The sequence below is a fragment of the Coloeus monedula genome (genome assembly GCF_965178545.1).
Source record: "Coloeus monedula genome assembly, chromosome: 2".
Lineage (NCBI taxonomy): Eukaryota > Metazoa > Chordata > Aves > Passeriformes > Corvidae > Coloeus > Coloeus monedula.
Genome location: NC_138782.1, coordinates 116067039 through 116094848, shown reverse-complemented (window position 1 = coordinate 116094848; position 27810 = coordinate 116067039). Strand labels below are relative to the sequence as shown.

General features: G+C 43.7%; 1 protein-coding gene across 1 annotated transcript; it reads right to left on the bottom strand.

The window, feature by feature from the left end:
* Window positions 1-33: 33 nt before the first annotated feature.
* Window positions 34-26939, bottom strand: TFAP2B (transcription factor AP-2 beta; the record flags this gene model as incomplete). The annotated part of the gene is made up of 7 exons (XM_082302303.1): window positions 34-334; window positions 2373-2514; window positions 5177-5295; window positions 7834-8053; window positions 16041-16101; window positions 21238-21696; window positions 26859-26939. The coding sequence occupies 7 exons, from the start codon at window positions 26937-26939 to the stop codon at window positions 34-36; spliced, it is 1383 nt and encodes a 460-aa protein (XP_082158429.1).
* Between the last annotated feature and the right edge of the window lie 871 nt (window positions 26940-27810).

Sequence of the window (27810 nt, the reverse complement as noted above, 5' to 3'; positions counted from 1 at the left end):
CTCTCTCTCTCTTTCTCTCTCTCTCTCTCTCTCTCATTTTCTGTGTTTCTCTTCCTTGTCTCCAGTTTTACTACCTGGTCCTTCGCCAGATGTGTGCCTGTTAGCAGTGTTGTTGTTCAAGAACATCTTGTCCATGCCTTTGAGAGCTTCAGTCAGGTAGTTTTGGAGGGCCGTGAGGGCAGCGCAGATAGCAGGGGCCCCAAAGCCGTGAGTGATGAGGCTGAAGTGAGTCAAGCAGCTCTGAATGCCCGGTTCCAAAATAGGGGTGGGCCGGCTGTTTCCAATGGGCGTCCTGTCCTGGGCCAAGAGATCTGTAAATTCTTTACAAAGTTGCCTGCATGGAAGAGAGAAAGGCAAAGAGAGGGAGAGAGGGAGAGAAGAGCAGTTAGGCTCATCCAACAATTATCTGTGAAAAGCAATGGGCAGGTTCAGGCCAAAAGTGGTCCCAAGACATGGGATGGGACCTTTCTGCCACCATCTTTTTCCCCAGCAGTTCTTGGGCACCAGGCATGGTGAGCCAACATCTCCCTGCTCATAATGATGCTCTTCAGGGGATAACACCAGCTCTGGAGACTAAAATCTCTCCAGCAGTCACAAGGATGTTTCAGAAGCACTGTGAAAACTCAGCCCTGCTCGGTGGCTTCAGAAACAACCAGGCTGAAAGGCAGATGGATGTGCCCTGGATCTGCCAAGCACCCATCCTCCTGGAGGCCTGACCCCGGATCAAAGCAGCTCCCACCAATCTGTCCCTAAAGGAAAGCACAGCCATGCACTAAGAACTACTGGGTGGCACAGGGACCTGGTACAGGGAAGGGCTAAAACAGAGCTTCTCTGAGTCTGCCCAGGCTGGGCCACCTTACTGAGAAAAATCAGGATTTTGGGACTCCAGGCTGGCTTATTCATGGCATGAGGAAAAAAGCGAGCACTTCCCATTTTATTCTGGGGGTGTGACAACCCAATTAACACATCAGAGCTGACATCTGGCTCTTGGTTGTTTGCCTGCACCTTTGAAAATCAGATTTGATTTTTCTAATGAATTCACACACAATCACTTTCTTTTGCATTACTCTAGTGCAAAAGACATTCAAGTCAACAGGTGCCTGGGTAACATAGAAACCCTGGAGGCTGGTGCAGCTCCCACAGGAATAGTCTTTAAGGGTTCCCAAAGGAATCAGTTTTTTAAGACAGGTGCCTACACAGGGAGTGGAGATAAAAAAGACCAGAATATTAAAAAAAAAAAAAAAAAAAAAAAAGGAAAAAAGAAACCTTTAAAAAAGACATTCAGCTCTCATCCTCTGAAATTCTCTGAAATTCCCAGTGGGTTAAAGGTTTCAGAGGGTGGGGAAAGATAAAGGTCTACTTCTATGTGTATTATCCATTAAGAAAGTGCAAGAGAGGAAACTTTGAATTTGGAGAACAAACAGTAATGAGTCCAACATTTTACATCTTCAAAGAGCAAAGCAGGATCTGCGAGCAATTAAAGTTCTGGGACATTAATATCTTCTGACCCTGCGGAAAAGGGCAATCAAATTCCAATCACGTCTAAAAAACATCTGGACAAATTTGAGCAAATGATTTTTCAACCCTCCATATATTTCTTTAAATTACACTGTCATTGGAGGCAAGCCACGTCCCAGAGCATGAAGTAAATGAGAGGTGTTTGGGCTGGGATTTTTCTTTCTTTTCTTTTTTTCTTTTCCTCCCTTTTTTTTCCTGACAGACGAAGGTGTGTGAACACTCAGCACCCACTGCCGAGTACCCGAGCAAACCATGAAGCACCCAGTGAGATCTGGAAGGCACAGCCTGGTGTAAATCATCACACACAGAACACCCACCGAGGAAGTCCCAAGGGAGAGAGATGGATTGGGGGGGGGGGGGGGGCAAATCGAGAACCATTAGCAGTGCATGGTGGTGGGCTTTTCTTTTTTTCTTTATTTTTTTTCCCTTTTTTTTAAAAAATATATATTTTTAATTAAATCGTATGGGAAAGACATTGCAATTTGGTAGCAGACAGACAGGTGTGTGTGAGCAGCAGGAGGGACAGACAGACGCTGTGGAAGGAAAATATAGATTTTTTTGGTCCACTTTCCACAAAAAATGTTTAACTGGGATTGGTTTGAAAATGATGTTCTATAGCTAGGGGAGCATCGCCTACAACCTCTATAGGGGCAGGGTCTGCCAGCAGGAACCCCACTGCAGAGGGATGCAGAGCTCCTTGGGGCAATTCGAGCATCCTTCCTCCCCGCGGGGCTGTTGGAATTTAGAGCCTGGAAATTCCATCGGCCTTCCAAGCGAGCTCAGAGGAAGAGTTTGAGGAGAAGGAGGGTTTTCTCCTGGAAAGGGAGAAGGGGGTTGGTTAACTTGGCACTCACTTTGTGGCAAGCAGCATGTTTTTCCTGGAGTGGAGGTCGCTGGGGTCCGTGTGCTGTCTGTTCAGGTACTCAGAAACAGCTTTGGCTGGGAACTCCGTTTCACAGATGTACCCAAAATCCCGAGCTAAATGAACGGCTTCACCTGGAGGGAACGAGACGGGGATTAACACCTCCGGGCACCGCCGACCCCGGGCTGGGCTGGCTCCGACCCGCCGGGACACCGGGCGGAGCTCACCGCCCCCCTGGGAGGCACCAGCTCCTTTGAGCAGCGTTTGGAAACCCGTTATCATCCCTTCCACCTCAGGGACAGGCTCCAGTTGTGTGTTTTCCCCCCCACCAGCACTATTTTGGGGACAGAAGTCGATGGGACAGATTTTGAGCTGATGAGATTTGTCTTTGCTACACTGCGCTCGTGTCGGTCTGTACCCATCAGCTGCTTGTGCAGAACGGAGGGAAGAGTTCACACACACACCCACCACACACACACAAAACTTTACTGGGCCAAAGAAAAATGCGAGGGGAAACTGGTCAAAGCCTGAAAGGCTAAAGACCTTTCAGACCCAAACTTCTCTTAAGAGCAGAGAGACCGTTCCTGTTTCAATACCTCAGATCATTGTCCAAAATTTTACAGATGTGGATATATTGTTAATATTAGCGTTGATTTTTTGTGGGACGTTAGAGATACACTTTATGCACACACGGGGCACTTGCATCATTATCACAGTTATCGCCACATCTGTAAAATTATGGAGACAACCGCGTTAAACCCGATGGCAATTTAACAATCTGCATTTTAACTGACCATCATGAAACAAGAACTCCTGTCTGCCGGGTGGAAAGATAACAACTAATGGCAACTTTTTCTGTGAAAAAAATCATTATTCTAACTCTAATTCTAATTCACTTTTCCTGCCTGCCTGGTTTCAGGTTTCTTGCCTACAGAGGTTTGTGTCATCCAACTCCTACTGATGTACTTCATGCCACAAGAAGAAGACAGTAGCTGCGGAAAGGAGGAAAAAAGGAGGGGGGAAAACCCCCTCAGACTCTAGAGGGATTCCACCAGATTATAGCTCAACCCCTCTAGAATAAAGCGTTAAACCCTTTAAAGCATCGCCCGAGGGACGAGGGGGAAGGTTTCCAACACGCAGGTATGTCTAATAACCCCAGGACCACGTTATTTTTAACTATCAGGAGTTGCTTTCCAACGTCATCTCCTGCTTTCCAATGCTTCTCGCTAATCATCAAACCGGTTAATGGAGGCGAGAGCACCCGGCAGAGCCTGGAGGGGGGGTTCCCGAGCCGGCCAGGGTCTTCCCAGGCAGCGTTCGAGCAACGCGGGCCGGGACCGACCGGAGCGTTCCTGTTCCTGGCGATACCGAGCAGTACAGGAGCAGCTACGCTAAAGCCTGGCTGCTGGCAGGAGGAAAAAAAAAAAAAAAAAAAATAAGAGAGACAAAACTCCATCAGGTGCAGCTTCTTCCGAAAGGAGGGAGCTCTCTGGAGGCAAACTGTTGATTTGTAAGGGAATCAGGGGAGAGGAGGGGAATGTACACCTTACTGCACACTTGACACAGATTTTAGCATCACTGCGCAGCCCCACCGGCTTTTGAACCTCACGCCAGTTTCGAGGAGGGGCTGGTGCTGCTGAGAGCAGAGTGCACGGTGTTCCACACACACCGCGGGGGTGAAGCTGCACTAACAGGGCGCTCAAGGGCACTTGTGCCCCCCGAAATGCTTCACACCTCCTATAGCGAGACCCTGTGCTGTAACCTACACTGAGCCTTGCACTCTCGGCATCACACACATGCGTGTACCATGGGGAGCTCCTGCCCCTCAGCCCCCGTCTTTTTGCGAGCCTTCCTTCACTCTGCAAGCGCCAAGGTCTTGTCGCTCACATAACTCAATCAAAAGAGTTGAAAAGTTAATATCTAGCACAAATATTTATGCTCGCTTTAGACGCAGAAGAGATAAGTGGATTATTTATACGCCTCTCAGTGTGTATGTGTAATGCAGATACATATAATTCATAATTGCATCCATACTATTCCAGTTAGGTTTTTTTTGGAGGAAATCCAACTTCACTTAGCATAAACACGCACATAACCCTAAACTTTTTAGTGGCTCTAAATTTTCCTTGTCGATACAGTAACAACAAATCAAAGAAACACGCTGGCCACCAAAATGACATTAGTTGAAATGACTTGAAACTTTAGTCTCTCCTGTCTCCTCCCTCAGGAGTAGCTGCTCTCTTTGTTCACCTCCAGCTACCTAAAGGGAAACCGAGCTCTGCTACTCTTAAATTGCTCTGCTTCATACAAAAAAAAAAAAAAAAAAAAAAAAAAAAAAAAAAAAGAGTAATTTTGTATTATTTCTCCTCACTGAGCATCTTGTAGAGGCCATAAATCAGCTCGGGAGGAGCGAATTAGCGGGAGGATGGGGCAGATCTAGAGTCGGAGATCACAGGGTGGAAACGAATAGCAAAGAGGAATGGGACTGCCCTGCAGAATTACACATGCTCACAAATATATACACCTATATCCACACAGACACACTCCCTCACTCTTGCCAGCAGGAGGGATCAATGATCCTCCAGCCAATGACTTCATTTTTGGGAATGGGATCCTTAACCGTGCCGGTGTTCCTCCTAACCCGTCCTGATTTTCACCTCTGCAAGGTTTTCCCACCTGATCCCGAAAGTTGGTCGGGTTTTTTGGTGTTTTGTTTTGTTTTGTTTTGTTTTGTGAATGTCAGACAGGAGGTCAGAGCAGGCAGGGGTGTGAAGGGAGCTGCGACCCTCGGCTTACCTTCCACCAGGGAGGTGAGTAAAGTGACATTTGCGGCCTTACGCCTGCCGGCTGGTAAATTCAAACCGATTTTTTCTAGCCTTTCTCGCAAAGATCTCCCCCCGTTTTTCGATTTGGCTCTAGAATTGCAAAGAAATTAACATCGTGATTAACCCCGCAGTGTTCCTGGAAGAAACGTTTAGTCTGTGCAGTCAGCGAAGCCTGGGAGGGTTTTCACTCGATGTTAAGGACTCTGGGGGTGTGGATTTCTGCTCGGGATTGCTGAGATTTTCTGAATTTCTCCCAGGGGTAGAAGCGGGGATGAACCCATTTTTCTCCCGATTTTATCCAGGGAAATCAAATAACGCCAAACAGCAATAATTAATGGAAAGGTTCTGATCTAGAGAGCAAATGGATATGACACCAACTTGTATTAAGACGGAGTAAAGAGATGGATAGGAAGGTAGAGGAGGATTATACCAGGAAAGAGCCAGAATGGGACGAGGGGATAAAAAACCGAATAAATCTGAAAAGTTCGAAGGGAGTGTGTGTGCGCCTGTGGATAAACTGTAAAGGAGGGAAATATTTATTAAACCTTCTCGCGCGTGTGTGTTCCTGTGCGAGGAGGTGACTCTGAGAGGAAGAGCTCACCTGAGGCACGGTGCGTTATAAAGAGGGAATGGATCGCCTGGGGCAAGATTGGAATATCTGTCGGAGGTTACTGATAAGGGCTATAAGAGGATGAGTGAGCTATACGTGGGAAATTCAGAGCTATTGTTCGAACGCCCATACATATGTAAACCCCCAGGGATGAAATCTTGCCACCTGCGAAGTCGGGTAGAGTTTTGGCACCTAAGAACAGAGTCAGTCACAACACTCTCTTAATTCTTACTTAAAATTTGTTTAAGAATTAGCAGTCACACTTAGAGAAAGGAAACCAGAAACTACAGAGAAGCCACACTAGCTTCCCACTATTATATATCGAAGTAAATAGGGCTGGATGGCAGAATTGCAAGAGAGCAGCTTTCTGTATCTCATCTGCTCTGAACCAAAATCTTGTTTAAAATTTAGATTCAAGATAGGAACTGAAGTCAGCAGCAGCCAATGATTACGGCTTGGGCCACCTCCAGAAATCTGCTGAAGTTCAATAATAATGTTTCTTTACCTTGGTAATTATATTTTCTACAGAGCATCTCTCAGATGTTCTCCCTGCTCTATTTGTAGTTGTACAGAAGGAGCAGGCAGGTTAGCATCTGTAAGTAAAGATCTCTGCTGCTGTCCCTGGCAGCTGAACAATGATTACAGACATTCACGTGGAACAGCAGCTATTTTGGGAGACCCGAATTCTCACGTGTATATTTGGGTGACTGACCGCATGTAGCAGAACTTTACCCCTTGTCTCCAGACACGGAGCCAGAGCCCTTGACGTCATCACAGAATTTTTTGCGGTGGGGAGGGGGGAACTCCAAACACCAACTTCATTTTAAAGCTCCTTATAACCAACGCATCCAAATTGCTGCTGCAGGAGTTGCCAAGATATTTCCTCCTCTAAGATTAGCAACTTTTATACAGTATCTGAAGTTTATTCATTTTCAGTTTGTATGCATTTGTCTCTGCCTAAAAGTTATGTTTTTTTATTCCAGTCTACCTCACACACAGAAAATTAAATCTTGTACCCTCTCAGCCTGAGTGGGTGAGCTGGTACCTCATACTGTTGCCTCATGGCTTCTCCCCTGTTGTGACTGGAGATAGAGCCTTAGCTCACCTTTCTTACAGACAAGTCGTGCTGACAATTCACAGTCCCTCAGGCACTGCCAAGAAGAAAAAGCTCTTTCTCCCTGGCAGCCTTTCCAACTAATGGCCCCAGAGCTTAAATTCTTGTTGCTTTTACATAAAAGCACCGTCTCCCACTTGTTATGATGGAGTGGCAACCGGGCCTGTAGGTTGTTCCTTGCTTCCCACTTCCTTCAGTGCCAACAACGCCAACTATTTTGAGGTCTTCAGCAAAATCCACCAGGGCATTAGCGATGATTCGCACAAATGTTAAGCAGCAAAGGCCTCAAGACCAGCTGTGAGTGATTCCTCTAGCAACTTTCTCTGTGTGAAGCATATTTTCTGACTTTCAGAGCTACCTGTTGGTGGCTTTTCTTTAGTCAGGTACCTGCATACCTTACAGTTTGCCTATCAGATCCCTGCCAATTTCTTGTATGACACCAGGTGTCATAATTGCCATAATTGCGTGATCATTATTGCCATATAGAGGAAGCCTCGTGGGTTTATCTAGGAAATCCCTAGAAATACATCAGGGATGTAATATCCTGAAATACTTGCAGTTCATCCTGAAACACGCCCATCATGGCATTTTATTTTGTCCACTTTCTAAGAGAGAAGTGTGAGAAGGAGAAAAGATAGAAAGTGTGTGCATGGACAAGGGGAAAATCTTTCCGTCTCAGTTCCTTCATTTGTGGCTAAACAAGGCCAAATCCTTGTCTCCTCTCCTCCATACATTCATCCCAGTGTCTGAACACAGCATATTTTCACCTTATCACCAGCATTACATGCACAGGCTCTAACAATAGGACCAATGCATATTTGAAATCATCTTTACTGTTGACCAAGGATTTCTGGTGCATGCATGGAGGCCCAGATACATTCACACATTTGCCCCAGACTCTTACCTTCTAAGTACTCCTCCTAGGAGAGATGCATTCAGACACTCTGGAGGGGAAAGGCGTCTTTGAACTTCTCCCACAGTTACTTTATACTTTGAAGTTGAGCTAAGCAAAGACAAGCGGCCAGGTACAGAGCAAAACACCTCTCCGGTATTGACTGAAATTCCACCCAGGAAGCCATCTTTATTCATCATCAAAGAAGTAACAGATTTTGGAGGAACCGGAACTGGAGAAAGAAAAGGGGAGGAGGGGAGAGAGAAACCATCAGGCCACAAAGGAGAACAGGATAACCACAGTCTCTCTGACATGCACAGAACAGCAAAATGAAAGGGAATTTTGAATCTCTGGCTACCTCCAGCAACCTAAAGGGTGCTGCTCCCCCAACCTCTAGGAAATTGCTCCATGAATGATGGATGGAGAGAAGGGTGGTACAGTACAGCCTCTATGCAGGGTTTGATCATTGGGAAATAAAATACATATTGGCAAGCACCTGGCAACTTTCGGGTTTGAGCCTGTGTCTCACCCAGAGCCCCCCGATGCCTTTTGTACAACGGACAGCGCCTTTCTGGAGGGGAAAAAAAGAGGAAAATTTACTTTTTTTTGGCTAATGTTTCCATTACTGCTAAGCTGAGCCAGGAATAAATTCACTACACAAAGGGAGTTGCTGTCTTAAATGAGTATCAAGGCTGGAGGATACAGCAATGAGAAGACAGCTCTGTTATTGCTTTGTGTTTTTATTAAGTCTGGTTTATGAAATAAAATGAGTCTTTTCCTTCAGAAAAATGAACACCAGGAAAAAATATCTGGTCTAACCATGGTGTTCTCCACTCTGATCATATTGTGCTGTCCGTGAATTAGTAGGAACTCTCCTGCCCCTACATAAAACTGATTTAGTTACTGCAACACATATTTAAAAGTAGTTATAGGGAAAAGTAAAAAGAGAATGATAAAGTGAAACTAAACAAAATAAAACCATGTTGTTCTCTCCAAGATAAAATGAAGTATTTCCTTTCTCTGACAAACCAGTGAGGTTATTTTAAGAGTAACCAAGGGGATTATAACGAACAAATTCCTATAATAGCAACCAGACACACTCAGAAATAAACAACAAAATTGGTTGAACTAAAACTGAGAGCCATTCCCCCGTGACATGAATTTTGTTTACAAATGAACTTAAATAGCTCTCTCATAATTGTGTGTAACTGTTATGATTTACAGCAGGTGCTCTAATCAATCACCCAATCACTTTAATTTATAGGGAGCCTCGCTGCATTTTCCCAGTTGTTTCATTTCTGCAAGTAATTGATAACAAACCATACTTAAGGTATGTTTTATGCAAGAGTTAATAAAAGCTGACAGCTGCTACTGCTGCTTCCTCTTGGATCCGCGGCAACACGCATTTCCTTATAGAAAATATACGCTGAAATTGGGGCTTTTGCTGGTGGGAGAGCCCTGGCAGTTTCCAGCGGGCATGTTTCAGAGGAGAAGACTAATTGATTACACACCCTCTTTGAGCAGATACTGCTCCACAATCTCCCGTTTCCACTCAATCAATTGCAAAACCAATTCGGCAAATAATAAGGTTCTATTATGCACATATGCCAGCTATTTAGGTAGTTATAATACATGTCAGTTAAGTCATAAAAGCCCTGTTTATTTGCAACATATCTGGAGAATCAAACCATTAGGGTTGAGCGGATATTTAAGTCGTCTGGAGCTGCTAAACAATAAGATCGGGTATCCTAATATATTACCAAGTGCTAACTACTGGGCAATTGCCAATTTTATAACCTCAGTGCATGGAATAGACACAACCGTGTTTCACTGTTTTTATTACAGATCATTTCCTACTGCCAGACCAGACCCCCACAATAAAAGCTCTATAACAGCTAAAAACCAAAAGGCATGTCGATTTTAGATATACATATTGCTTCGTATGCCTTGTATACAGTCTCCAGTATAAACAAATTATTTTGAGTGGCTTGACTTCAGGGAATCGGAAAGTGAAATGGATTCCTATTTCTCTATTATTTTTAGTTAGGCACTTTATGCAGCTCATAAAGGTGGTTTCAAATAGTTTGAGAGCGGCTCAGAAACAGTTATAAAAGAGTTAGAGGCCTGCTCCTGCTTTCGTTGCTGTTATTAGGAATTTTTTTGCCATTGATTCTATAGGAAAAGACTTGTTTGTACATCAGAGGCAGTTCCAGCAGACCAAAAAATTGTATTTATATTTTCCCCCTTGTTATACATAAACATATCTCTTATTTCATGCACAATGATCTGTTTGAGTGAAGCATCAAGTAGAAAAAATAGAAATTAAAAAAGAAAAAAAAAAAAAGTTGTATTAAAGCAGTGCCACCAGACAGATTTTCATGACTGGCATTTTTTTCTTGGGACAAACACACGGGCTCTGCAGTTCGAGTACACCTTCACCGTGACTATATTTAGTGACCAGTTTATCAGGTCACTGTCCAGTGAACTGAGAAATTAAACAAGAGGCAGCAATTCCACGAACATCTGATCTTAGTCCAAACTCACTAAAGAGAGAAGGACCCGTGCAATGCTTAAGTGTACCTCACCCTGCTCGCTTTGGCCTTTTGGAGCACTCATTACATTAGTTAACCTTTGAATTATGGATTTTCACGTGCTTGGTGTTTTTTTTCTTCTCCCTTGCAAATTGCTTTTGGGAAGCAGGCTGGCTCCCTTCCCTGCTATGCTGAGAGCTCCTCAGCTTCTCTTCCTAGCAGTGTTTCCCTGAAAAGAACGACATGAACAAACCCATCAGCTGGAGTCTGATAGCTCTGAACCCATCTGAGAGGCTTGCCAGGCGGTGTAAGCATATCTATCGCAATTTCATAGCTTCAGAGAGATCTGTTCTATCTGGGCTCTATATCTTCTGTAAATTACCTAATGCTGCCTCAAAAAAGTGTTTGCCATGGAATGAATTATCTCTATCTATATCATATCTATATGTTTATCATGGCTGGAGCTTTTCAGACACAGCCCAGACATCAGCAGAGATAACAGAACGTGGAGCTTTTGTGGGTGAGGAGATCTCCACGTCCGTGCGTGCAGCTGCGTGTGTCAAATCCCTGCATGTATGTAAATAAACCCGAATGCAGAGGATATTTTTAGCCGATATCAACTTCCCCAGTTGGTTAGGGACTGCCACAAATGCTGAAACGACACAGAATAACACACACGTATCCACGCGGCGTCCCCACCATTCCTGCTCTCACTTTATCCCACTTAGTTCTTGTTATCCCCAGCAAAAGCTGTTCGATTTTCTTTCACTCCCAAATTCTATTTGCTGCGTGTGTGAGCACTCACAAATACATCATTCCCCCTTTCAAAATCTCTGCCTCCTCCCTTCCTTTATACTTCTTTATTTACCTCCTTAGCCTCTCTTTTTCTTTCCTCTCCTTTTCCACCTCTTTATCTCTTTTTCCTCCCTTTTTTTTTTTTTTTTTTGTTTTTTTTTCTCTCCTCCTGTGGTTACTTCCAGCCTCTTTGTCATTTCTCCCCCTTCCATTTCTCTTCAGCTTATCAATAAACCGGGAGAGCAACAGTAGCCGCTTGATTTGTTAGTAATTATAAGCATACTGTTCCTGCAAACGGGATCTCTAGATGAGTGAGATCGCTTTAAAACGACAGCAGGAAATGGTGGGGAAATGGAGCATGGCGAAACTCAGCGTGAAGCTTTCAGTTCTTTACATGTTTACAATTTTCTGTGCATACATTAAGTCTTCGGCTTCTCCTTTTTTTCTTTTTCTTTTTTTTTTTTTTTTTGGTGGTGGTTTTCTGTTGGGTTGCTCGCCAAAAACGTGTGAAATTGCGCACAAATGTGAACGCACAAGTGGAAATGGGGTGAAAAAAGTTGTTTTAACGACAGTAAAACTAAAGAAATCATAGATTTATGTCCTGCAAACAGCTGCTTAAGAAGGGTTTAAGCTATGGATATCATTGCAATAACCCGGCTGAATAATATGGTAGCCGAACAGCCAGTCAAATAATCAATCAGAAAAATTATTTCTTGTATTTTTTACTAAGAAACGTCCTGGACAAATTAATTACTAATAAACTATCAAACTACTTTCAATTTTTTTTTACTCTGCCTACTGGGCTTTAAATGAGTAAAAGGTTCTTTGTCCATGCTAACAACAGGACTTTGCTGTAACTGGTGATTTGCTCTGACTCTGTAGCCAAGCCTAAAACGTCCAGGAGCAGCGTCTTAGACGCTGAAACTAAAGAGACCCGGATTTTATCTTAATTTTAAGGAACAAATACGAAAATTGCGTGTTCATCTCCCATTTCCTTCTGTCCCCCTCATCCCCTCCTCTCCTCCCACCCCTCTCCTCCACCACAGTCCCCGTCCCCTGAAAGCCAGGACTAAATTTCAAAGTGGAATGTATTCCCTCGAAACTGTTTTGCATTTAATTAAAGGGGATCCTTAGGTTCAGTGGGTAATTCAAGAATAAGCACGAAACTGAGTGGCATTGAAGCAACATCTCTTGAGCCCCAGATCTATCACCTGAAAAGCTGAGGCCGGAGTGGTTTCCAGTTAATTATTTATCAGCTGCTTCAAGTGGTGGGGAGGAAACTCGTGCTGGATTATTAACAGCTAAAAACAAAAGGTTAAGAGACCTTCTTTCATGTGTTTCCTTAAAATAGGAGGAACAACGGAGAGTGTTTGCAAGGCCATGAATTAAGGTCTTCCAAGTTAAAATGGCCTTTCATGCTAAATCAGATGTGAGTGTGCAGAGATCGTCAGAAACAGTTGAAAGTAAATAAATACATCAGAATAATTTTAAGGTCACTGACTGTGCCCCAGAGTCACAAAAATTAACTTGGGACTCGGGCCACATAAGGTTTTGCAGGAAGACAACTTCTTTCGCCATAGAGAGTGCCAAGCAAATTTCAGATGAGCATTTGATAAGGGGACCCAATCTTTTATTCCTGACACATGGAAAACCTTCCCTTCATTTCAGCAAAAATCGAGGGAAAGGCCTCCAAACGTGCAGTCAGCAAGCTCTGAAAGCTGAGTTAAATCTGATATTAATGCTCTTGGTGATTATTATCATCTTGATGATTTATCTGGCTCCCTCCCTCCCACTTCCACCACCCAAATCCTAATGGAAGTGGGAGTTAAAGATGATTTTTTAATGTCTCGTTGGATTTTTAGACTGTTAATGTACCGCATCCTTCTCATTATTAGTTTATTGATTGTTCATTGACCAGCCCCCTTCAAATCGTATTAACCACCCTCTGCCAGTTTAGATTAGGAGAGTTTAAAAAGCACCTTTCATTATTTCAGCGCCACCACCACTACAGTGGAGTTCAGGCTTGGTAGCTTAATGCTCTCTCTAATGGGGCAGCTAAGAGACAAGGGGCCACGGTCCCTGCCTATTGCATTAATAGCTCAAAGGGGGCTAATACAGAAAATTAGCCTTAAACGAGCTCTGGAGATCTCCAAATGAAAGAGCCATTTATCACGCTGGCTACCTTCACTCCACTCGTTTGCTCTCTCTACTGGGAACAACTCATTTCCTCTTAACTAAATTACTTCAGAAATGTCAAGTAAGCTCAGATAGCAAACATAACAAGAGCCTGGGTATATGTAATCTGTTGTGCGGGATCGATACCTGAGATAAATCAATAGCCATGTATGAATCCCTATATAATTTCCTTAATATTTTGGCAAACCTTTTGCATAGAGAGACAATTCCCGCTGCAGGCCTCAAAGGCCATAAAGGAACAGACAGAGACTGGGTGATATAATTACGTTTAGGCTTCAAGTCCCCATCATACTTTTCCCACTACTTTGCAATTAAAGAAATTGAGGCACTCAACTAGGATTGGGTGAAGCAGACCCCCTGCGACCCTTGCCTACCAAATATGTAGCCCAGGAGCGTTCCACTGCACAAAAATCAGGCAATACCCGTGTGTCTGTCGATCTATCTGTGCCATCTGCCTGCAAGAACGACTCACAGAGTTTAAATAACTTGTTCTTGTTTCAAAGTACATCCTCACAGCTACAAACTGCAGGGAACAAAGCGAAATTGATACTGAATGCTCTCTGCATTGCTCCTTCCCTTGTCCTGATTAAATATTGACTGCCACAAATGTGACCTGCTATTTATTACCCATTTATTTTCCTCTGCACCCAGGAAACTCACTGTGAAAAAAAAAATACAATATTCCTTTATGCTGGAAAGTTTCTTGGAGCTCAGCATTACTTCTAAGGAACAAAATGCTGCTACAGTGACTTTTAAACAGTTGCAAATGCATCTCAGGCTCTTTTTTAGTAACCTTATTTCCAAAGAGCATGTGTCTCCTGTTCATCATGTGTAAACTCAGAGTATTTCTTCTTCTGTCTGCAAATAGGCACAAGTAATCCCACCTAGATGGGACTGAGTCTCTTTAGGCAGCAGCTGCTTCATCTGGGACCATTTCAATGTCCACACACACAAAGCACACCTAAATATATTCCTAATATATATAAAAACCTATACCTAATATGTAATAATTACTGGCATTCACATTCTAGTGCTACTCGCTGTGTAATTGCACCACCCAGCACGCACATGGAATGTCTCTGCTGTCCTCGTCAGCTGAAGGATGGAGAGACAGAAGGCTGCGTGTGTTAAAAAAAAAAAAAAAAAAAAAAAGAAAAGAAAAGAAAAGAAAAAAGAAAATAATATTTTAGGTTGTGTATTCTGCGAAAGACCAGCACTGAACAACCTTAGAAAGGAGCCTCTCGACCACAAATCAAGTAATTAGTCAAATACACCCAAGAGGGAGTGTATGAGGTGTCAAGTGGGGGTGGGGAAGGGGGAGGAGAGTGAGGAAAAAAAAGTTAAAAATACAACAACCATCAGGTTACAGACCCTGAGGAGAAACCCCACTAAAGATCCAAACTGAACCAAAACAGCAGATACAAACAACCTTTTTTTTTTTCTTTTTAAAGTTAGGTAAGTTTCTCTTCCTTAAAAAAAAAAAAAAAACAACAAAACAAAACCCTTTGACGTTTCAACAGATAGTCATAAATGGTGCTGTCAAATGGTCTTCAAGTTTACATTTGTGCTCGCTCAAATAACCAGACCTTGATCATGTGTGTGAAAGAGAGACCGTGCATGGAGATTTAAATTAAGAAAAAAAAACCCCAAACAACCAACAACAAAACAAACAATAAATACACGGAAGGACCTCATGCTGCCTTCAACACATTTTAGATAAACACCCTCCCTGTTATTTTGCTTTATATCCTAGAAGATCGTCGCTGTTAAGCTATTTGTGCGCATTTGACAAATAACAAGGTCCTGGAGATAAGTGCCGTTGGTAGCAAGCATAAGGGACAGCGTTTTTAAGCCTCATCTCTGGTACTTAAAATTGAATCTAGAAGTAGAAACTCCTTAGATAATTAAAGATAGCTTTCCTTCCATTTGCAGCGTGTGATCTGTTTAATGTCTATCAGCATAACACAACACTAATCGCCAAGCATCTTTGAGTGACTGTCAGAGAAATGTAAAAAAATTAAGCAGCTGCAATACGCCCAAAATGAGTTATTGTAATTACATTTAATTAGTTTAATTAGTTAATTATTTTGCTTACAGCTGTACAAGAGACTGCAAACATTTGTTAATATCACATTCGCTTTAACAGTATGGGGTGATTCTGCAGTTACACTAAATCATGGGCGCATATGTAGAAAGATGTAAAAAATGGGCATGGGGAAGGGGGGAATCTTGGGGGAAGGAGGGAATGTTGGAGGGAGCGGGGAAGGGGGCTGAGGCTGCCTTTCCATGGGCATCTCTTTCTCTCCTCTCCACGTTTGATTCGCCTGGGAAATGTATTTAAGCCCCAAAGGGAATCAACCTCTTCCCCCATTAAAAGCCAAGGGGTCCCCATCGAACACTATCGGGGGAGGAGGGGAGGGAAGGGGGGCTGTAGAAACTGCACTGGAGCACGGGGTGCCCCATTAGAGAGCATTTGTGTAATTAAACCCTTTGAAGGGCAGGGGAGGCGGGGATATAAACTTTTCCTTTCGCATGTCTTATCCCTTCACTCTGTCTGCTGATCCAATCAGCTATTCATTCATCTTGCTGCCATGGGTGCCTGCTTCCCGGAGAAATTCATTGCCCCAAAGTCAAAATATATCATGAAGATATTGCTACACAGTAAAAGTTTGTCTAGCTTGTTGGAATAATCCATACCTTTTTTAATGACAGACTGGTCCAATAAGTTCATACCGCTGTTATTGGCATCTTCAACTGACTGTGGATATAAAAACATCACTATTCAAATTGACTGGATATTAAAGAATCGCGTACATAAATCATGTCATTCCAAACTGGAGTCCCTGTTATTTCCATTTGTATTAATTCACTAGGGGAGGAGGGATTTTTTTATTGTTGTATTGTTATTATTATTATTATTATTTCCCCAAATCCACAAGGAAATGAAATTCTTACAAATTATATAGTCTTCTAATAAAACAAAAGGAGGTGTGGAGCATATGGGGTGCAATACTGGTTTTGTTATCTTATAAAACATAGATATCACATAGACTTCTTTGCATTCCATAAAGCTTTATATTTCTTCCTTTGAAAATGTGGCAATTTGGCAACATCTGCAAGATCTATTGCATGACATAAATGAACACGATTAAGGACAACTTAAATGCTCCCTCCCCTTTCCTCCCCCTCCTCCTTTTTATTTTTTTGGTTTTTTTTGTTTGTTTGTTTAACCCTGCTACATTTTAATAATTCAAGGGCCATTTACTTTTTATATATCATAGTTTACATTATGGACTTTTAATTAAAGCCTGAGCCTTTCGGAGCGCAGTGCAACGCCCACATCATATAGGGGATGAACAGAAAGAGATTTACAGCTCGCAAGGTTGCTTCCATGTCCTGAATTAGTGGGGACGGGGAGGGAGGAGCGGAGATACACATTATCAAAAGTATGAACCATCAAGTTGATTGCCTAGGAAAAAAAGTCTCCCGATTTCAAAGCCTTGTTTTCCCCCCTTATCCCCCTTTCTTTTCAGCCCGCTGAGGAGCACACCTGTTATTATGGCATTAACTTCTTTAGCAGGGAAGAGAACAAAGACGGGCACAGAGGACACAGCAAATGCTGGGTTTCATTTCTCAAAACGAAAGTGGTATATACAAAAAACCCCCAAACAAGCCAAAATTAATGCTGAATCTGAACTCGGTACTGTAAAATCATCTCAGAAAGAGAAGAGGTGTCATAAGAACAATTTATTGCAGAATTCCAACAGGTTCCGTTTTAGGGTAAATTCTGGGGAAAAGGGGGACCTGTGGGTCTCTTGGCTTTATTATTTTATTTTTCCCATTACTTTTACTAAAGGATTTGGGTTTTTCTGTGTTATTGCATATCTAGGAAGTTGTCACGTTTTTCCTTGTTAAGCAAAACACCTTTACAGCAAAGCAATGATTTACTTCACCATTATTTTAACTTTATCTTTGCTACAGCGAAAGCCTGAGCTTATCCGGATCCGGCCCTTATCTCCATCTCTGTGCTCAGCGGAGACATTCCAAACGGAATGAGACTTAGGAGAAAATTACATCTCCCCAAAATGTGATGGAGCAATATTTTCTATGAGATCTTTCCTTTCATTTTCCTTGAATCCACCCTCAAACGAACGCACACACGCACCCACAGAGCGGTGCCTTATGTGCTGTGTTTGGGCATGGCTGTGTGTGTCTCTCATAATCAATAGGCTACATACCTAAAGGGCACAAAATAAAATTACAAAGTCTTCCCTCCTTTCCCTGAGCAGCTCTCAACGAGGGATGATGAGCAAACCCTGCAGCCTGCTGGAGCGCAGCGTGGCGCACCTCCATGGCACAGAATCGGAGGTAAACGTGAAACATCACCTTCTCTTTTATTTTTTTTTTTCCCATCTTTCCTCCTTACCTCACCTTATCTCTGGAGCCGATGGTTGCGCACACCCTTTATGTGTGTGTGTGCACTCCGCTCGCTCCATCAGCAACGTGGGTTAGTTGTTGTAGTTAATGAGAAGACTCCTGTCTGATTTTCTATCTAATTACGCCCTCCTGCTGGGTTTTTGTACAGGATATTCGCTCAGCATGCTGGCAGTTAATAGTCACAGAGAGGATCGTAAAGATTTAATTAGGACTGCATGCGGAAACGTGGAAAAACAACTCAGACTTTTAATTACTAGACTTCTTTAGTTAAAAGTGATACCAGGGGTTACTTTATAAGAGACTTGGGTGTTTTGGTGCAACTTAACTTTCCGTGTCTCTAGCTAGCACATAGCAGCAGTGTGAGTGAGGAGGAGGAGGAGGAGCAGAGGTGTGTGTGCAGGGAGGGGAAAGGTGATGAGTTTCCAGATATACTTAGAAAATCTGGAGAGGAAGATTCCCCTCCCTTCCCTCCTCCAATAATCTGATAGCATGAGGCTTCCTCAGCACTATCTATCACCACCTTATTCGACTCCTATGGATACATCTGAGTGAAAATCTTAAAAACGGAGCTCTTTGCTTTCTTTCAAAGAGTCTAAAGAATCTGAATTTCCCCCTCCGTTTTTCCTTCATCGAATCTTTTCTTACTATAACCATACTTTTGCCCAGCTGGTGGAGGGAAAAAATATCTGGGGTTGCAATGGGTGATTTTTTTTTTCAGAGCCCCTATTAGATGATGCAAATTTGTTCAGTAAGTAGGTCTTGGGTTCTCTGTTCCCTGTATGGAGGTTGTAAATCGCAGATTGAAAATTCCTCTCGAGAGGGGCAGCAATAGCAATACAGTATGTCCTGTTTACAATAACAGAGCGCTATCGTGTTACAATCACTTAATTCTACCCCTGGACAATGCCTCACACATGGACTAGATTTGGTGTTTATAAAATAACCACTGTTTCTTTCTGTCACGCATTCTCTTTCTCTGTCTCCATCTCAGCCCAGCCCATTCTCATGGCACATATTTGATCAGACATGCACATACTAAAGCAAAGAGAAATATCTTTATCCAATTACATATCTCGAAATCCGTTCAACTTTTTGGACTACTAAAGAAAAGGAAAAAACCCAGTATTTGAAACCCTTCCTGGAAATTTAATCTAGCGATGGTGGATAATGGGTATACGTCGCCTAAATAAAAATCCCTGTAGCTAGAAAAGGTTCCTCGAATCTAGAATAAATCCATATTAAATATCAAGATGGAAAACTGCCCAACCTCATCTGTCACTAGTGGGGAGACGAGAATAGAAAATGCTGAGCGGCAGCAGCGAGTTCTGGGCTGCTTTCCCTCCTGCCTGTGTTAACTTGCAGTTGGACACCTCTTCCTTCACGTGTTTCTCCTTGGGATACCCTCCTCTCCCTCTTCCCCTCCTCCCCCAACCTGGGAACAAACTTTCAGAAATAAAGGACCTGTTTAATTTCCTGCTGTCTCAGCACCCCAAATCAAGACCCCCAGCCCTGCTGGTCCACAGCCTCGTCTGCCCCATCCTATCCCCATCCCATCGCACCCACCCCGGCCCGGCCAGCCCGGGCGAGCAGGTCGCGGGTGGCCACGGGTGGCCCCGCTGCTCTCGGAGCATCGGGGGGAGGCACTTTCCGCGAGTGCAGTCCCCTTCCCGCAGAATGGATGTTTTATTGGGAAACGGATGGACGGCTGCTTTATTTGAGCTCCTTCTTTCCTATTATTTCCTCTCTTCCCTTCCTTCTTTATGTCTTTCTCTCTTTCCCTATCTTCCCCCTCCTTTCCCTCTCTTCTCTATCTTTTCTTCTCTTTCTCTCTCCTTTCGTCCTTTCTGCCTTTTATCTTTTTCTTCTCTCTTTCTTATCTCTTTCCTTTCCCTTCTCTCTCCTCTGTTTTACTCTCTCACAAAAGCACAACAATTACCGGCTTTTCTTTGGGGAAAGTGTAAATATCCAAGCACAAACAGTACTTAACGCCTATCGGTTGCAAAGAGAAAGGAGGAGAGCGATCCCCTCTCTGCATTCACAGAGGTAAAACTCGCCTTGACTTGCAAACCACTTTGTCTGAGCCAGGAATGCGAGACGAGACCTGCGCATCGCGCCCGTGGCGGTCAGGGGCTGCCCCCAGGTCTCAAAGCCACCTTGGAAACCCGCAGAAACCAGCGACCCGACGGTCAATGAGCTCGGAGGCGGGAGCAAATCCAAACAGCAAAACCTTTCTATTTCTAAAACACTTCGCCCCAGCAAAGCTCGGGGATTTTCCCGTGCAGCCCTAAGACAAGCCTCAAGCCAAAGCAATGCATCCCCTCCGCTTCCCTGCCGCTGATTCCTCTCATGTACAGCAGCATCCTTTTTCACGGCTATTTTTTATCTTCCCAGCTCCTCTTTTCTCCTTTCTTTTTCCCTTTCTGTAACTTTGAAGTCGTTATTTCATCCAGTGGTCCATATCTTTATTTAGCCCAAGACTAAATACATGTACAGATATGATATACGACAAAGAAATTTTGTGAAAAAAACAAAACAAAACAAAACCGAAGCCGCATGGAGGGGAACCCATAAAATTCCGATTAGGAAAGCCTAAGGCAGGACTTGGACTCTGGAGGCTCCAGCCTCCGCCTGGAGGGTTCACACGGGCTGGCCATGCCCTGCCCCAACAAGGTGCAAACCACCCCAGCACCGAAGCTGTTAAGGGTCCTTCTGTTTTTAGGAAATAACACGTGATGATGAGTTTCGCGTGGGATGGAAGAAAGCTGGAAAATACTGTGCTTTGAGCCCGGCGAAACTCCTTTGTTATCCAAAAGAGGGAATGAAACTATTTAAAATCAGGGCTACCCTACCAAGCACACTTAACAAATAAGGGGGGCGGGGGGACGGACACAGGACTTGTTCCTGATCACCAGTTATTGCTTTTGGTTTGTTTATATTTTCCCTCCCTCCCGGATGAAAAATGTAGTAATTCGACAGTTTCATCAAAATCTCTGAACGGCAGGAAATTGGTTGGGGGGGGGGGGCGGGGGGGAAGAGGGGGGTGGAGGGGAGTGGAAGCTGAGATTGCATGGGAAATAACTGGAATTTGAAAAGCCAAGCTTGAACTCTGCCAGCTTTTGAAACACGTGGAATATTTAGAGCAGCATGTCTGCCTTCCCCCTGCACTTTGCTGCTTTGCCATGTAGGGGAGGGTTTATAAAGCAGAGCCTGTGCGTGACAGCAAGGAAACAAATTCTCTTATTAAAAAAAAAAAAAAAAAAAAAGAAGAAGAAAGAAAGAAAAGAAAAATAGAGGTGGCAGGGTGTGTGTGGGGGGGGAGTACCAGAGTTACAAAGCCAGTGTGGAAAAAGAATGGCAACCCACAGAAATATTGCTGGAAACCCCTCAGCGATCATTCCTAGCCCAGGGACAGGGGCTCCAGCTGCACTGCCCGGGAGAAAGAAACGCGGTGCCTTACCTGGACCTCCTCCATCCCTGGGTGTCCGATGCCGTGCAGAGAAAGGCTGTCCCCCATGCCGGAGTCAAGGCCATGGTGAGCTGAGTGCAGGAGGACATCTGGCCTCCTTACTGAGTGGTAGTCCCGCCTGGGGTCCAGTCCCGAGAGCTGGGGCAGGGCGGCCCGAGGCTGTGGCAGCAGTGACCCGGTTTCTGATCCCACCTCTTGCCTCTGCCTCTGTCCCCAGGGGTGCTGCTGGGGCTGATGCAAGGGGTTTAGGGAGTAGGGGTCATTGACATGGGAGTAAGGGTCCTGGCTTTGGTGGTAAGGAAGAGGCTGATAGGGGGGTGGGAAATAAGGCGGCTGGAAATCCGAGGATGGGGTGTGAGAGAGCGGAGGAGCGCTGGAGTAGGGTCCCTGCGAGACGGATCCCAGCTGGGACAGCCTGGAACTGTGGCTGGGCACTCCATCATGCCGGTCCTACAAGCGGAATGACATACAAACGACAACAAAAAAGAGGACCTTTTTTAAAAAAAAAAAAAAAGTAAAAGGAGCACAAACCCACCCCGAAGTAAAATAAACTAAAATATAAATAGTTGGAAAGTGGGATTCGGATGTGCCCCCTTCCCCCGCCAATTATTAGAAATGTTCCAGTGTTTAGCACCCACATCGTGTCTATTCCCAGAAACAATCAAGAAGGGGGAAGGGGGCGGGGGGTGTGAGGGAGAATTGCTAAATATCATAATTAAAAATGTAGGACTGGTGCTCCAAATACATGTACGATCTGCAATTTCAGACCAGTAATATAATTCCCCATCCACAGCCCCCTCAAATCAAACCAAAGCTAAAAAAATAATAAATTAAGAGCACAAGAACACCCTTCTATGCAGACAACCCACCCCTTCTCCTGCCTAAATTTTCCCAACCTCTGTTTATTCCCTCTGCTGAAGTCCTGTAACTCAAAATCACCAACCCATTTTCACGTGGAAAAGCCCAAAAAGAAAGTTGCACTTCTCGGAAGACTCCGAGGTGAGAAGTTGTGTGAAAAAGGACTTGGGAAAAATAAAAAAATTAAAAAAAAAAAAAAAAAAAAAAAAAGGGGGGGAAAAAAAAAAGCCAAAATAAAATTTTCAGGGAATCTTTGCTTAAAGGGAGTCTACCCCTTAAAAATAAATTTTAAAAAATTCAAATAAAATAAAAATGAAACATCAGTATTGAACAAATCCAGCCGCTATGATTTCTGCAGCAACTTCCAGCGTCTTTTGTTTCCTTTTTCAATATTATATTCCGGAGAATGGGGTGGGGGTTAATTGTAATGAAAAGTCTTTGGGGTGTGTGTGGGGGATAGGGGGTGGGGGGAGTGTATAGAGGCTTCAGAGAAAAGGTGGGAGAGGAGTTTTGTCCAACTCCAACGCACTGAAGCTGTGAGGCTAAAGTAAACAAGAAAAATATCTATTCCACAGAGTGTAGCTCAAACCCCCACAAGCAATGGCACACATGGTTTAAAAAAAAAAAAAAATAAAAAACAAACCAACAACAAAACAACACGGAAAAAAAGTTCTTTTTCCCCCTGCTCTTCCCCCAAGACTCCCCTAGCTCAAATCGGGAACACACAATGCAAAAAGGGAGAAGCAGCTGCAAGCCTCCTCCAATTATTGTGCTAAATTACCAAGCCAAAGGCGTTTAAAAAGAGAGAGAGAGGGAGAGAGAGACACAACAGATCGAGAGAGAGAGAGAGAACATGCAATTCTAGTACAACATGGATCCAAACTCACCATGGCGGAATAGGTGTGGACTAACATCTGGAAATAAAAAAAGTCTTGTAATAGCTAAAAATAAAATAATGGTGATAATACTAATAATTGGAGGGAAAAATATCAAGGAGATCTGCAAAGGGACGTGTTGGACACAGGAGAACAGCTTGAGATATTTCGAAGTCTATCCATCAAAAAAAAAAAAAAAGGTTAAAAAAAAAAAAAAAAAAAAGACCAATGCCCCCAAAACCGAGCCTGGAAACCTCTATCTACATATATGATTTACCCCTCCCTCTCGGGGATTTTTTTTCCTCCTTTTTTTTGGTTTTTTTTTTTGGTTGGTTTTTTTTTTTTTTTTTTTTCGCCTTTGAGCTCCCAAATACAATCCTCTTCAACCCAAGGCTAGGCTCAGACTGCTCCGCTACCCCTTCCTCCCTTTCCTTCTCTACACCGCCTCATAATAATTGATATTCATGACTATTAATATTACACGACTACTTTAAAGGGAGAATGCAGGACCAAATGGAGCGTGAAGCTGGCAGCCAGCTCGAGAGCTCCCCTACTATTGTAAATGACGTTCATTCAGTGGAGAATTACTAGATGTAATCAGACGAGGGGGGCTGGCAGAGGCAGAGTTTGGGGAGAGGGAGAGGGGGGAAAAAGTTTAGCGAGGAAGAGGCAGAACTTCAATTAACTCGAACGGAGGAAGATGCGGAAAGTAGACACTGCTGAGCTGAAGCAAGGAAGTGAGATGAAGCAACGCTAGAGGCTCAGAAGAAGAAAAAGAAGAAGAAGAAGGAGAAGAAGAAGAGGAAGAAGAAGAAGAGGAAGAAGAGGAAGAAGAAGAAGAAGAAGAAGAAGAAGAAGAAGAAGAAGAAGAAGAAGAAGAAGGAGAAGAAAACATATTTCCTTTTTGTTTTGATATATATTTAATTATACATTCCTAATACGAGGAATTGATTGCCTTTGGTGCTTTTGTTCTTGCAGTTTGTTGTTGGGGTTTTTAAGCAAATCATGAAGAAAAAAGAGGCTTTTCTAATTTTTTTTTTTTTTGTAATTTTTAAAAGAATGGAAGAAGAAACGTGCAGTCACTGTAATATATGTCTATTTACAGCGAAGATTAAGCCCTTCTGGTGCGTGTTACAGAGCATATTTATTCTCAGTACCCAAATAAATACTTGAATCTGCGTTAAGTTGGGCTCCACTTCTTTTTTTTTTTTTTTTTTTCTGAATCCTGTTTCTACTGCCCGATATGAAAAAAAAAAAAAAAAAGTATATACGTACATAGATCTCACGATTTCCACCCAAATGTGAAATGCATGGAGAGAATTTTAAAGGATAGTAAATTTATAGTTTTGAGGCAAAGCCAGGGGCGATATAAAACCTTTTTGATGTTGCAGGAACCCGTTCAACTGGACTGTCTGCCATTTCTGTTAAAGTTCAACTTACGTTCCTTCCTAAATAGACTCACACTTCCCAGAGCTGCCCCCCCTTACACACACGCACACACACACACACACTTTTGTTTTAAGAACAGATTCAGTTTAAGTGGCTGACGCCTCTACCATCGTGTTGTTAATTATAAATCGGAAAGAAGAGACCGAAATATTTTTTAACATAAATCTAGAGGGTTTCAGCTCTTTAAAAAAAGACAGCAATTTTTTCCCTTTTTTTTTTTTTTTTTTTTTTTTTTTTTTTTTTTTTTCTGGTAAGGCTACACGTTGCAAAATGCCCTGGAGCGCATCCCCAAGTTAGGATATACCCTGCCCGCAGCCAAATCCCACCCAACCGCTCCCCCAACTCTTCTCTCCCACGGCAATCTACAAACGCGGGTGTCCGTAAATCCACAGAGCCTTAAACCCCCCCATCAAAAGCAGGGTGGAAAAAAAGCCCTCATCCCCGACCTCGGCAGGCAGGGAGGGGAGATGTTTTGTCGCCTGCTGCTGCGGGCAGAGACAATGGCCGGGCTGTGCCTGGAGATGGGGAGGGAAAGGCAGCGAGGGCTCAGCGGGCTGGGGACACGCGGGGACACAAACACACACACAGGCACACACACACACACGCACACGTGCGTGCTCATTCTCTGCTCCTTCTGCAGATGCCGGCTTTTGCCAATGATAATTAGCTTGACGGCAGCTTTTGGGAGTGCAGACATTTCTCCCGTGCGGCCGGCGGGTCCCCACCCCGCTTCCCTCCATCCCGTTCTTTCTCCGGCCGGGAGCAGCCGGAGCTGTACCTTGCCTGGGTCTCTTTCTGCGCTTTTCCCGGGAGTTTCCCCTCTGTAAGTGCCAAGGCGCTCCCGGAGGGGAGGGCTGCGGGCGGCGCGGCGGGGCTGGGGCTGGGGCGGCCCCGACGGCGCTTCCCCGGCGGGCTCCGGCCGCTTCCCGATCCCCAGCCCCTGTCCGGCTCTTGCCCGTCCCCGTCCCAGCACACATCCACTGCCCGATCCCCGCTCCCTGCCCAGCAGCCAGCCTCTCGCTCGGTATCCTCTCTCTCCTCTCAGCCCCTACCCAGCCCCTGCCCTGTCCTTGCCCGGTGCCCGGCGGCTGCCCGGTCCCACCCCGGCTCCTGTCCGGTTCCCAGTCCCTGTCCGGTCCCCGGTCCCTGCTTAGTGCCCAGTCCTTTTCCGGCCCCTGTTCAGTCCCCGGTCCTTGCCCTGTCGCTGCTCCCGGCTCGATCCCCAGCCCCTCCCCAGCCCCTGCTCGGTCCCTGCTCAGCACCCAGTCCATCCCCGGTCCCTGTCCTGTCCCCGGTCCCTTCCTTGTCCCCGGCCCCTTCCCGGTCCCCGGTCCCTGCCCGGCCGCCTGCCCACGGAGCAGCTCCCGCGCTGGAAGGGGCAGATTGCGCCCTTCTGAAAATCTCCCCCCATGATCGCCGTGCAAACGCCTCCCACTCAATTAAAAAATACAAACAATAGAAAAAAATTAAAATACGATTTTGTGGAGCACCATTCCTCACTCATCTTTTTCTTTCTTTTTTTTTTTTTTTTTTTTTTTCCCCCGTTTCTGAGCAAATCCCGCACGCTGGTTTAACTTACAAGGAACACATTCGCGGAGCCCTTTTGGGAAAGATCCGGCTCAGGGAACCATACAAAATTAAGAAAGGTTTCGCAGTATTTGAGCTGTGATTTTTTTTTTCTCCCCCCTTGGTTTGCTTTTTGACCTCGAAAATAAGGTCTGGATAAAGCTCACAACTTTTCATGTCCGCGGACTATGCGGAGCTGCCCTCGACTGTATCGGTTCGGGTGTGTGAACTCACACACGCACAAGAACGTATGTGCCGCTTAATTAATGCCAGTATATGTACACATGCACATCTTATCTGCTGGTGTAGAGGTATAAAAAGTCTTAAAAGACGTATCCGATTGTTAAAACAAGAAAAAAAAAAATCCATATTCAGGTTGAGCTGAGCTTGGAATTGCAAAATAAAAAATAAAAGAAAGAAATGCATCCAGTCCCTGAATACCGGATTGTTTTTCTCTTCTATTTTCTCTATTTTCTTTAAATTTTCCTCAACATTTGTCCATATTTAATCAAATTATATCTAATTGGAGGTCTAAACAATCAAACTCTTGCATTTAAGTTGCCTCATTCCAATACCCAGATCATTTCTTTGATGTTTTAAATCGCATCAAACAGCTTTTCCTTAAAAAAAAAAAAAGTTTAGGACTTGGCATGCTGAATACAAATATGCAAATAAATAAGCATTTAAGCATTTACTATCGGTTTCCCGTCTCTATATTGGTGTGTGCTGGTGTATGTCTCTATTTCTGCCTGGATGTATATGTAGAACTATATAAGTATTATATAGCCATGCCTGTATCTATATGCTAGATGTATATTTAAATATACATATACTCTCTTACTCATATGCATATTATATACTCACCTCATAGATATCTTCATACTTGACATTTTCAACCAGTTTCCAGAGCATGATGGCAGGCTGTTCTCTAGGAGGTGAGTGCATTCATGTGAAGAGCAGATGTCTGGATTCTCAGTACTTCTCTGTCTGTAATGATCCATCTATAATTGGAAATGGGGGACAGACACCAAATCCGACGTTCCTCTTCCATCGCAACTTATATCTGTTGTCTGAAACAATAGGCTGCAGAAGCCTACCTCAATCGGATAGTAAAAAACATTATCTGTTACATAGTTACATATAGCTACAGACATATATGTGACTAGATATAGACATATACACACATATACAGACTTATATGCAGGCATACAAAATATATACATACACGCAGCTGCACGTACACAGATTTATACATACAGGCACCTATACACACATATAGCTCCGAACAGGCAACTTTTTCCCATGTATAGACATATTAGTTGCCACATTTATATATGTAAATTAAATATATTCTTCCACATGTAGGTACATGGAGACTACATGTTACATATGCACATGTGCATGCAAACCTGGTCAATTTATATAGGAGTGCATTTAAATGCATATTTGTGAATCTAGTTATACATTTACACATACATATGTTGATACAGAGGGATTAAATATGCGTATTATGCAGTGCATATATCTGTTATTTTAGTAGATGGATGGATGGATGGATGCATGGATAGATGGATAGATAGATAGATAGATAGATAGATGGATGGATGAAATGAAATGACTATTTTTTCGATCCCCCCTATGAAAAAATAAAGGATAAGTCGTCTCTGCACTAAGTGATTCATCATTTACAACGAGATATGATGCTTTTCCCCACATGCAATATGCTTTTATTTACATGTCCAGAATTATCCGCTCATATGCAGTTAAACACCAAAACAGCGTCTCATCAAAGCACATTCAAGCAAATCTAAAAGGA